Below are 12,842 nucleotides of genomic sequence, written 5' to 3'. Positions count from 1 at the left end.
GTGCATATTTTGGAGCCAGCAATTTTTTTCTATCTATTGCCCTCCCACCTTCACTTTGTTGCCAGCCTTTTCAGTTCCTTGTTGGATGTAGATATTTAGAAGGCTTACAGGCTGTGTGGGGAAAGTGCTCTATACCTTACCCCCCCCCCACCTCTTGAGCCTGGCCTTTGTGTAGCAGATGTTGCTTAAGGGGCAGTGACTTCTCCCTTCTCCTGCCTTGACCCTGCCCATTTGTAGAGTGACCTACCTATGGTTTTTGATAAAGCGTGTTGTAATGCCAGTATATACCACCCAACTCCAAATTCTGTTGTAATCAGGAGGTAGGCAAGGTCATTCTATGCAGTTAGCATTTAGTGCTGGCTTATATTGGCTATACCGAGATTTATTAAAGATAGTTCCTATTCCCTAGTAGCTTCAGCATAATGGAGCACACACAGAATTCTGAGAACACTGAGGTGTGGGGGAGCCTTGGGAAAGATGCTGAAAAGGAAGGTTTGTCAAGAAAAGTTTTATTCAGGAAGTTGAAGGGGGCTTGGGAAAAGGGAAGGTAATATTTAGAGAAATGGATTAGGGAGAATGTTGGTTAAAGCAAGAGTGGGAAGAATGAGAACAAGGGTGTGTGAGGCAGGAGACGGGATGGACATTTGTGTATTATATACCAGGCTCTGCTAGGTTACATAATTCATTTGCTCTCCGGATGGCCTGTGAGGTGGGTTATAGTATCTCCATTTCCTAGGTGAGAAAACAAGACTGGAGAGGTTAAATGGCTTACCTAAGCTACAGTGTGCTGGTAAGTGGCAGAGCCACTATTTGAACCCAGATCTCTATGATGACAACTCTTTTGTCCATATGATTTGATGCCTCAAAGATCCAGGCCTAAAGTGTACATGTATACCATTTTCTTTGTTTTGACTTCAGAAACGAATTTTACCTGATTTCTGTATGTTGTCATCTTGTGTACACCCGGTCCCCACGACAGTCCGGTTTATAGATTCCCTGATCTGCATTTCTTCCCGTTCCTTCATGGATTTGAAGGCTCTCCTTTCTTCCTTGAATGACTTTGCATCCCTCTCCTTTGCTGAGAGTTGGGACAATGTTGGATTACTGGTGGAACCAAGCCCACCGCATACTGTAAATACCCTCTTTCTGACGAATGACCTGACTGAGGAAGTGATGGAGGAGGTGCTGCAGAAGAAGGCAGACCTCATTCTCTCCTACCATCCACCTATCTTCCGACCCATGAAACGCATAACCTGGAACACCTGGAAGGAGCGCCTGGTGATCCGGGCTCTGGAGAACAGAGTGGCTATCTACTCTCCTCACACAGCCTATGATGCTGCACCCCAGGGAGTCAACAACTGGTTGGCTAAAGGGCTTGGTAAGAAGCCACTTTCATATTTGTTATTTTACCTACAAATACTTTGAAACTTTAGAATGTCTTTCCAGTAAGGTTTTGACTGCTTTCGGGGTGGGGAGGGTATCATTCCATTTTTATATAATTTTAAAATAATGTTGCTGAAATTTGGCAGTTAAATTGCATTTGAAAAAGGAAACGTTTTTTATCTTTATGGAATAAGGAGAGCAGAAGTCTTCCTTACTGGGCTGAGCTTCGTGATTCCTCATTTTTGTGGCACAATGCCTGTCACCTAGGCACTTGAAAATGCTTGTTGAATTGAAAGCTCAGGCCTCTCCAGAATACACTTGATACGTCAGGTAGATAGACGTCAGGGTCTTAATGAATGTTTTTAGTGAATGTTTACCTATGCCTAGCCCAATGAGGGAATGATATATGCATTTTAGCTTTATTTTAATAAGTCTTTAGTTTACTCATTTTGAGCTGAAGCTTTTATGATGATATCTGGATTACTATGGTCAAATAGAGTATGAGTGTTTGCAACCTGAATAATGGTTTATGTGGGTAGATTTACCAAGCAGTAGACAGTTCTGTGTATTATCTAAAAATGTATGGATCAATCTTTCTTGTCTAAGTTTTTTAGCGATTTAAGTATCTTTTGGAAAATAATTTGACTTTGTATGTCCATACCAAAGCCCTAGATTATGGGGACTGGTGATGTATATCTAAGGGATATATATGTGTGTGTGTATGTATTATATAAGCGTGAGAATGAATCTTTTAAGAAAGTCATTTCTGGGAGGCCGAGGCGGGTGGATCACGAGGTCAAGAGATCGAGACCATCCTGGTCAACATGGTGAAACCCCGTCTCTACTAAAAATACAAAAAATTAGCTGGGCATGGTGGCACGTGCCTGTAATCCCAGCTACTCAGGAGGCTGAGGCAGGAGAATTGCCTGAACCCAGGAGGCGGAGGTTGCAGTGAGCCGAGATCGCGCCATTGCACTCCAGCCTGGGTAACGAGAGTGAAACTCCGTCTCCAAAAAAAAAAAAAAGAAAAAAAAAAGTCATTTCTTAGAAATCTTGCTTACAATAGTTTATCTTTTAAATCTTAACCTCTCATCCTCCAAAATTCCCATTTTCCCACAATTATTTTCTCTAGGAGATTGTACCTCCAGGCCCATACATCCTTCCAAAGCTCCCAACTACCCTACAAAGGGAAACCACCAAGTAGAATTCAGCATTGATCACAGCCAAGACCTGGACAAAGTCATGTCTGCAGTGAAAGGAATTGAAGATGTTTCTGTCACTTCTTTTTCTGCTAGGTACAATTTATTTTTCTCTTTTTTTGTGTGTATTTATTTGTAAGCTTCTTACTTACAAATTCTGTAACCCTGGTATTTAGGCTTGAAACAAATCATTTTCTCTGGAGTTGGTTTACAAAGCAGCATACTCCTCATTTGTATGTGGGTCCTGGAGAACTACTGACTTTTTTTCAAAACAATAAAAATGATAAGTAACAGTTAATTGAGTATTTTCTATGTTGGGGGACAATACTCTGCATTTTATTTTATTTATTTATTTATTTATTTATTTGAGACAGAGTCTTGCTTTGTCATTCAGGCTGGAGTGCAATAGCGTGATCTTGGCTCACTGCATCCTCTGCCTCCTGGGTTCAAGTGATTCTCCTGTCTCAGCCTCCCAGTAACTGGGATTACAGGCATCCACCATCATGCCTGGCTAATTTTTTGTATTTTTAGTAGAGACAAGATTCCACCATGTTGGCCAGGCTGGTTTTGAACTCCTGACCTCAAATGATCCACCTGTCTTGGCCTCCCAAAGTGCTGGGGTTACAGGCGTGAGCCACCACACCCAGCCCCACCTCAGCCTCTTAAGGAGCTGGGACTACGGGTGTCAAAGGAAAAATACATTAAGCGCCTCTTTAAAAGGTCAGTCATTTAGTTATTTAGGGCAGAGAAAGGAGGTTTTTCTTTTTGTTTTTTGTTTTTTATTTTTGAGAAACAGGGTCTTTGTCACCCAGGCTGCAGTGCAGTGGCATGATCACAGCCCACTGCAGCCTTGACCTCACATGCTCAAGCCATCCTTCCACCTTAGCCTCCCTAATAGCTGGGACTGTAGGTGCTTGCCACCCATGCCCAGCTAATTTTTGTATTTTTTGTAGAGACGGAGTTTTGACTTGTTGCCCAGGCTGGTCTTGAACTCCTGGGCTCAAGCCATGTGCCCCCCTTGACCTCCCAAAGTACTAGGATTGAGCCACTGCCCCAGCCTAAGCTCTCATTATTTTTAATTGCTTGTAGTGTTTTTTTATTATGGATGAATGATAGTTTCTTTAAGCATTCCTCTTCCTACTGATGGACTTATTAGTTTGGTTCCAGTTTTTCCATATTGCAGATAATATCTGGGTTTTACCATTAGATAGAGACTAAGGCATTGGTTTTCTTTCTTTTTTAAAAAAAATCCACAGATGATTGCAGTGTTTATAATTAATGCTTCTAGATTATGTTTAAAGGTGTCTTTTTAGTTCTAGAATTTTATGATCATATTTAGAGTTTGTGGTTAAATGTAAAACTTTCTTGATGCCAATAATTTTGGAGAGGCCCCAGAGGGTGATCCAAGAACCCCCTGCATGATTGTTAATGAGATGCTTATTTAAAATGCAGATTTTTGTATTCATCTCAGATCTTTGTAAGTAAATGGAGTTTGCCTGAGAATCTGTCCAGGACATTCTTGGATTCAGTGTTGTTTTAAAATTATCATCTCTAAGGCTTCAAAAAAAATTCAGTTTGCCCCAGCCCCATTCGTAGATGTTCTGTTTCACTGGTTCTGTGGAAGGATCCAGCAGCTGTTATTTTAAGAAGCTAAAGGAATTTTTTTTTTGTTTTGAAATGGGGCCTTGCTCTGTCGCCCAGGCTGGAGTGCAGTGTTGTGATCTCCCCTTACTGTAACCGCCACCTCCCAAGTTCAAGTGATTCTCTTGCCTCAGCCTCCCTAGTAGCTGGGACTACAGGCACCCACCACCATGCCTGGCTAATTTTTATGGTGTTTTTGGTAGAGATGGGGTTTCTCCATGTTGCCCAGGCTGATCTTGACCCCTGGGCTCAAGCGATCCGTCCACCTTGGCCTCCCAAAATACTGAGATTACAGGTGTGAGCCACTGTGCCTGGCCAGGAAATTTCTGATGCACTATCGGGATTGAGAACAGTTCTTGAACGGTGGTTTCAAAGTGAGGTCCCTGGACCAGCAACATCAGCATCACCTGGAACTTGCTAGAAAGGTATATTCTCAGACTCCCACCTAGATATAATGAATCAGAAACCCCAGGGGTGGGACCCAGCACTCTGTGTTTTAATAAGTCCTCCAGGTGATTTTGATGCATACTCGAGTTAGAGAAATGCTATTCTAGAAAACTGATTAGTTTCATATTAAATGGGTTCTATTGGTTAAATCCTTAGCTCCATGTAAATCTAATCTCTTATTATAGTAGGTTTGTAAACTGTGGATTATCTAAAATACATTTTGGCAATATTTATCCTAAATGGAATGATTTTCCCCCTCTAGGATTGATGATGAGGAACAAACACGGATTAGTTTGAATTGTACTCAGAAGGCTTTGATGCAGGTGGTAGATTTTCTTTCCCAGAACAAACAACTTTATCAAAAGACAGAAATTCTGTCACTAGAGAAGGTAATAAAAATATTTTGTATTTGATCATAAAATACTGTGCATTTTCTAACAACTTTATTGAGGTATAACCAATATACTAAGAATCATACATATTTGGTATGTACAGTTTGATGAGTGTCATTATTTTGCATTTTTCTTCAGGGAATCCATTTTGTAAATAATTAGATCAACAGGCCATTCACTGTTACCTAAAGTACAAAATGGCAATGAGAGCATAATATTCTCTGGGAAGTAATTGAGAAGGGAGACATTCCAGAAATTAAAATGTTGGTACTTCAGGGTTACAGATTTGGTTACAAGTTTGCCCTCTCCTTATGTTACTCCCTCTGCCTGGACCATGTCATTCACTTTAACTCGATAGCCATTTGTATGATGATGATTCCTATCTTTTTGGCATAGAATTCTTTCTTAAGGAATAAAATGACAAAAACCCATATTTTCAACTACTTTCTGGATGTTTTCTACTTACAAAGCCCACAAGTTTTTCAAATTCAATATATACAAATACTTATCCCTGCACCACCCCTTTGTATTTTTTTTTTCCTATTTCATATTTCAATATCATTATTTAGTTTCCAAGTTTTCACATTCCTTCTTGACTCCAAGCCCTGCTGATTCTGGCCTCATATCTATATAGTGTTTCTCCTCTGTATTGGCTCTGCCGTCACAGTAATTGAAACTCTCATTTTCTGCGATGAGAGTAGTGTCACTGAGCAGCTAGGAGGCAGTCCAGGCTCTTTAGCACAGTGTCGGAAGCCTTAACGATCTGCTACAGCCCGGGCCTCTAGCCGCCTCTCCTTCCACAGCGCATGCTCTGCACAGTAGCCAGAGTGTCTTCTTTTGGATCTGCCTCCCCCAGTGTGTTCTCTCAAGCCTTTGGCACCTTTGTCCATGTTCTTTCTGTTTAGAATGCCTTCCTCCATCTCATTATACCTCTGTCCTGCCACACTGCACTTGACATCACCTTCTTTTAAACTCTTTTTTATTTCCCCTTTGTAAACTCTTTTTAGGGTTTTCTCTAAGACCTGAGTCCTTCCTCTAAGTACTCCCAACTCTCCCAAGTCACAGCTCATTTAGTTTGTCATTCCTTGTGCAGCTGCAACAGTAGCACCTACTTTGATGCAGGTGGTAGATTTTAGCACCTATTTAAACAGTTTTGTTATTTTGTTTATTTTATTTATTTTTGAGACAGGGTCTGGCTCTGTCGCCCACGCTGGAGTGTAGTGGTGCAATCTCAGCTCATCACAGCCTCTGCCTCCTGGGTAGCTCAAGCCCACCTTCCATTCAGCCTCCCGAGTAGCTGGGACTATAGGCGCATGCCACCGTGCCTGGCTAATTTTTGGATTTTTTTGTGGAGATGAGGTCTCACTATGTTGCTCTGGCTGGTCTCAAACTCCTGAGCTCAAGTAATCCACCCACCTCAGCGTCACAGAATGCTAGGATTACAGGTGTGAGCCATCGCGCCTGGCCTGATTATTGATTTAAACATCTGCCTTCCTAGGAAAGTGTGAGCTCCTAGAAGAAAGAATGTTTTTGTCAGGTTTATATCCCCACATTTAGCCTGGAGCTTGCTATAGTAACCTCACAGTGTGCATGTGGATTGATTTTAGCATTTGTTGTTTTAGGAATGACAATGGACAACGTTTCTAACTTCTGTTTCTCCTCAGCCTTTGCTTCAACATACTGGAATGGGACGGTTATGCACACTGGATGAATCTGTTTCCCTGGCGACTATGATTGATCGAATCAAAAGACACCTAAAACTATCTTACATTCGCTTAGCCCTTGGGGTCGGGAGAACCTTAGGTAAATACATCTTCATTTATCCAGTATGCCTACTGTTAACATTGGACAAAGGTTGAAACTCTTGATTGTATTAATATGTAACAGAGAATGTGTTAGCAGCTCATGGGAGATAACTGGTTTACTTTATTGATTAGGGTGGGCTAGGTTCTGCTGTGGAATACATCTCATTGGCTTAATCAATGAGACTTATTTCTCTGTCATGCTATTGTTCATTAAGTTGGTCATTGTAGGAAGTATGGCCATTGTGGACTGGTTGCTGTTGCAGAGGGAGAGAGTTTTGGAGGGTTTTAAACCATCAGTTTAAAATTCCAGGAAATGATAGATGTTACTTCTGCTCAACTTATTTTCCAGAATTAGTCATGTTGCTCAATACAACCAACCGAGGCATAAAGTGCAGTCTTACCATGTGTCAAGAAGAGAGCTAGAATCATGATCGCTATAATTACAACATAAATTTTGCGCTTTATAAGACTGGCAATATTTTCTAGTGAGTTGCTACTGAGTGATCTGATCCACTGCAGTTTCTAAGTTTTGTGGTTTTTTCTTCTGGCTTTTCTAGTTCTTTTGAGAACAAAAAGAGTGAACAGACATTTGTTCAGCACCTGCAGTGAGCCTAGCACTGTAATGATTGTCCGAAGTATGTGAGCTCCCACCAGCAAAAGGAGTGGGGCACAGTGGTTACAGGTGTGGATTCTGAGCTCAGACAACCTGGCTTCAGATTCGTCTGTCCTGTCTGTTTGCTGCATGACTTTGACAGGTTGTTTATGCCCTCTGTGTCCCAGTAGCCTCATCTGTAAAAACTGCATTAATAATAAAACCTAACTCAGAGGGTTGTAGTAATCCATGTGACACGGCACAGTGACTGGCTCACATTAAGTACAGTTAAAGTGCTAACTGTTGCTAGCTATGTGGTTGGTATTATTTCTCCCATTTTAAAGGTGAAAAATTGCAGTTCAGAGAGATAAGTAACTGTATTAGTCCATTCTCACGCTGCTGTGAAGAAATCCCTGAGCCTGGGTAATTTATTAAAGAAAAGAGGTTTAATTGACTCAGTTCTGCATGGCTGGGGGGCCACAGGAAACTTACAGTCATGGTGGAAGGCACCTCTTCTCAGGGTGGCAGGAGAGAGAATGAGTGCGAGCAAGGGAAATGCCAGACACTTGTAAAACCATCAGATCTTGTGAAACTCATTATCACAAGAACAGCATGGGGGAACGTCCCCTATGATCCAGTTACCTCCACCTGGTCCTGCCCTTGACCCGTGGGGATTATAGGGACTACAATTCCAGGTGAAATTTGGATGGGTACACAGAGCCAAACCATATCAGTAACTTATCCAAAAGTCCATAGTTAGATCAAACAACTCAAGGGAGTTAGTGTCCAAAGAAAATGGATAGCAGAGGTGGGATCTGACTTCCAATATAACTCCAAAGCCCTCTTTGAGACACCATGCTGCTGAATTGGAGTGACCACTAAAGAAGTGTCCATTTTAGACACCTGAGTGCTAAATACTTGGATTTTGGCTTGAAAATTGCCATTATTTCACTTCTCAGAGGATGCTTTTTGAGAATAAGGAGTATATTTTAAAATATGGTGCCAAATCCATTCATAGCATTCCTCTAACTAGTCTTTTTAGTTCCTCAGCTTCCTCACCTGAGAATAGAGAAAATACTTGCCTACCTCTTACTGTTGTCTGAAGAGCCAGGTGAGGTTACTTTACCTAGCAACGTGGCAGTATGTCCTAGAGCTTCACCATTAGTACTATTCAGTGGTTTTTGCAGCCATGTCCGAAGGAATAATGGTGCTCCCTTCAGCGGCACATATACTAAAAATTGGACAATATAGATTAGCATGTTGCCTATGCAAAGATTACATGCAAATTTGTGCATTGTTCCATATTTTGCTCAATTCACAAAGATTGTTAGAGAAAAAAAGAACAAAGGAATAATAACCATGCCTTGGATTAGCTATGCAATATCAAAGAATGATCTGTTTGTTTATATTAAAACATGTTTTTTTAAAATGCAGTAAGAACAGTTCATATACTGGTGATGAGACCAGGAGTGAAATATTATGTTTAGGATTCTTGGTACAAATTATAGTAGTAAAATGAAAGAGAATTGTAAAGCATTGGTCTCATTTCCTTTGTTTTAAAGAGTCCCAGGTCAAAGTTGTGGCCCTGTGTGCTGGTTCTGGGAGCAGCGTTCTGCAGGGTGTAGAGGCTGACCTTTACTTCACAGGTAGGACAGCCTTTAGCTCTCTCTTGGTTTATTTTTTGCAAAATCGAAAATGGCACATTTTAGGACAGTACCTGGTACATAGATGATACCTAATTAATGTTTTTTGAACCTGAACTAAACAGGAACTACAACAGAATTGGGGATGTATTGCATTATTTGTAGAGGGATGAAATCATTGAAAAGTGTATTAAATTAGCTCAAAAATTAACGGTCAGCATTTATTTTACCTACGTTCTTCCTAAAGTGTCCCAAACCTCTCAGATTTCATGTCAGTGGGATACTTTCTACCCTGTTTCCTTAGCTAGGAAATGGTTCCTCTTACTCAGCCTAAAGCCAATCATCAGTTCCTATCATTTCAAGCTCCCAAATCTTCCTAGAATCTTCCCCCTTATCTCTCTATCCAGGTACCATCTCCTACTTGAAGTATGCATCAAGCCTCTACTCTTACCTTCCATATCTCTCCTAAAATTAACTTTTGAAAGTGTAAATTTGATGGTCTTGATTAAAAAGACTTCTGTGATTTCCTTTATCTGTCTGGTGGAGCCTGAACATTGCATCCTCTTTCCTGTAGCCTTTGCTTATGCTGTTTTCTCTGGCTAGAATGCCTTTTCCTTGCCCCTTTCCTTGTACTCCTAGTGATAAGTGAACACCCCCTCTGAGAAGCCTTCTCTGACACTGTCCTGCTTCTGCCTCTCATGGGTCCCTATTACTTTGTCCTTGACTTCCAACATGCACTTCTGTTGGAAAGTAATTATTTGTCTGGCTGCTGGGCTTTACACTCTATCCTTGAGGATACTACCTAATAGGTCCTGGCTGATTTTTATTGAAAGAATTCCTTCATGTAGTTACTACTCAGGAATATGGCCAAACATGGCCCATTACTCCTCCAAAGGATTTGGAGGCATTTTAAGGGGTTGCCACTTTGTTTACCTGCTCCTCCTTAGGGTTAGGAAAGAATGAGTTAGGCCGGGCGTAGTGGCTCACGCCTGTAATCCAAGCACTTTGGAGGCAAAGGCGGGCAGATCACCTGAGGTCGGGAGTTCAAGACCAGCCTGACCAACATGGTGAAACCCCGTCTTTAAAAGAAAACAAAAAAAATGTAAAAATAAGATTAAAAAAAAAAAAGAAAGAATGAGTTAAAGAATTACTTTTCGCACTTTGAGGACCAGGCTCTAGACTCTTAGCCTTCTGTCTGTTCCCTTGGCTACTTCCATGCCTCCCTTGCCCCCCATACCCGTGCCTTATTACATAGCATACTCTCTTACAAAGGCTGCTGTACTCAAAACATTGTCACATCCAGAAGTACCGAGGAGCAGCATCTGAGCAAGCCTGATGGAATTGCTCTAAACCAATAAATTGATTTAAAAAAAGAAAAACATGTATGTGACTATTAGCTATTTTCTGTCCTTCTGAAGATAAAAGATTTTTATAAGCCCTTAAATTTCTACCAGATTAAAATCAAATTTCAATATGAATATCTTACAGTATTGTGTCTGGCTATTTTAAAATTCATTTTAGCATTTTAATTAGAAGGAATTTCAGACATATGCAAAAGTTACAAGAATAGTACAGTGAACTCCTGTATGCTTTTCACCTCGGCTACTAATGGTTATAGTCTGCCATATTTGTACATTCTCTGTGTACATGTTACATGTGTGTGTATATATACATTTGTGTGTGCATGTATAGATACATAATATATAATATACAAGTTAAAATGTTTAATATATATTGATGTGTTTCCCCCAGGACCATTTTGGAATCAATTGCAGACATGACAGTTTCTTTACCTTTCAATATTTCAGTGTGTATAGTCTTCTAAAAACAAACACATTCTGAGCTGGGCATGGTGGCTCACACCTGTAATCCCAGCACTTTGGGAGGCCAAGGTGGATGGATCATGAGGTCAGGAGATCAAGCCATCCTGGCTAACACAATGAAACCCCGTCTCTACTAAAAACACAAAAAAAAAACTTAGCCAGACGTGGTGGCACACACCTGTAGTCCCAGCTACTCGGGAGGCTGAGGCAGGGAAATCGCTTGAACCTGGGAGGTGGAGGTTGCAGTGAGCTGAGATCACGCCACAGCACTCCAGCCTGGGCAGACAGAGTGAGACTCTATCTAAAAAAAAAAAAAAAAAAAAAAATAGAAAACGAACAAAGACATTCTAAGACCATTGAACAGTTATCAAATGTGGGAATTTAATACTATTAAAACAGTTGATATACAGTCCATATTCACATTTTCCCAATTGATAAAAATTTATAGCGTTTCTTTTTCTGATCCATATCCAGTCCATGATCTCTCATTGCATTTAGTTGTTATCTCTCTTTAGTCACTTTCAATCTGGAATAGTTCCTCACCTTTGTCTTCAATAGCATTGACATTTTTAAAGAGTATAGGCTATTTAGACTGAGCGCGGTGGCTTACGCCTGTAATCCCAGCACATTGGGAGGCCGAGGTGGGCAGATCACCTGAGGTCAGGAGTTCGACATCAGCCTGGCCAATGTGGTGAAACCCCATCTCTACTAAAAATACAAAAATTAGCTGGGTGTGGCAGTGCACACCTTTAATTCTGGCTACCTGGGAGGCAGAGGCAGAGGCAGAAGAATTGCTTGAACCCAGAAGGTGGAGGTTGTAGTGAGCCAGGATTACACCACTGCACTCCAGCAGCCTGGACAACAGAGTGAGACTCCGTCTCAAAAAAAAAAAAAAGAATGTAGGCTATTTGTTTTGTGCTTCTCTCAATTTGGGGTATCTGATTATTTTCTCATAAATACTGTTTTAAAAATAGTTTTTTAAAAAATGATAAAGTATAATGATACGTGCATAAGATAAATTCAGACAGTTCCAAAATGTTAAAATGTCTTTCCTATCTGGCTGTGGGGAGAAATAGAAACTATATTATCTGGCTAGCATTAGCTGTCTCTGGTCTGTGAGGCATCACTTTTGAGTAGAACTTCAGGGATGTGCAGCCCTACCTAAAGGACTTCTGAACTTCATCGCCTTCCTCTGAGCCTGAGGCAGTGTTCTCATTGTATTGTTGTTAAGGGTAATACCCTGCAAGACCAGCAGATGGGGATCCTCCTCCTTGCAAATGTAAATTCTCTTTTGTCTTTTCATTCTCCATTTGCTTCTTCTTTCCCAAGCTGCCGTCTTGGGCCAAGCTTTTCTTTCCTTTGGCTTCAGCTACTATTGCACGGTCTTCACTGATTTCCCCTCTTTCATGCCTTATCCAGCCAGTGAGTTTGTCACAGTACAGAGAGCCAGATTTATCTTTCCTAAAACAAGGCTTCCAACTGGGCCATCTTAGTGTCTTTTTCTTGCTTTTTACTTTTACTATTTTTTTTTATTTTTTATGGAGACAGTCTTGCTTTGTCACCAGGTACCAGCCTGGAGTGCAGTGGCACAATCTCAGCTCACTGCAGCCTCCACCTCCCAGGTTCAAGCAATTCTCCTGCCTCAGCTTCCCAAGTAGCTGGGACTACAGGTGCACGCCACCACACCCAGCTAATTTTTGTATTTTTTTTTAGTAGAGATGTGGTTTCACCATGCTGACCAGGATGGTCTTGATCTCTTGACCTCATGATTCGCCCGCCCGCCTCGGCCTCCCAAAGTGCTGGGATTACAGACGTGAGCCACGGCACCCGGCCTACTTTTACTAGTATAGATTAAGATGTTTTAAAAGGTGCTTGAATAAAAACTATTCCTTAAAGTGCAATGACACATATTAGAAG

The 12,842-nt window shown here is 41.1% G+C and overlaps 1 protein-coding gene across 8 annotated transcripts in view; it reads left to right on the top strand.

Annotated features, from left to right (window-relative positions):
* The window catches only part of NIF3L1 (NGG1 interacting factor 3 like 1), a 45,544-nt gene that overhangs the window by 1,657 nt on the left and 31,045 nt on the right, over positions 1-12,842 (top strand). For 2 of the 8 annotated variants that reach the window (XM_012446129.3, XM_012446128.3), the window contains exons 2-6: positions 919-1,378; positions 2,516-2,678; positions 4,933-5,059; positions 6,727-6,865; positions 9,022-9,105. In XM_012446129.3, the coding sequence (XP_012301552.2) occupies positions 943-1,378; positions 2,516-2,678; positions 4,933-5,059; positions 6,727-6,865; positions 9,022-9,105 (949 nt within the window). In that variant the 5' untranslated portion in view covers positions 919-942. Of the gene's footprint in view, positions 1-7; positions 791-918; positions 1,379-2,515; positions 2,679-4,932; positions 5,060-6,726; positions 6,866-7,424; positions 7,710-9,021; positions 9,106-12,842 lie in introns of those variants that run through there. The other 6 variants (XM_012446130.3, XM_012446131.3, XM_012446127.3 and 3 more) reach the window with 5 other exon arrangements.

Source organism: Aotus nancymaae, unplaced genomic scaffold (assembly GCF_030222135.1).
Source record: "Aotus nancymaae isolate 86718 unplaced genomic scaffold, 86718_ANA_hifiasm-v0.15.2.pri h1tg000008l, whole genome shotgun sequence".
NCBI classification, from domain to species: Eukaryota; Metazoa; Chordata; class Mammalia; order Primates; family Aotidae; genus Aotus; species Aotus nancymaae.
Note: the sequence above shows the minus strand (reverse complement) of the source record. Positions and strands in the feature narration are given on the sequence as shown.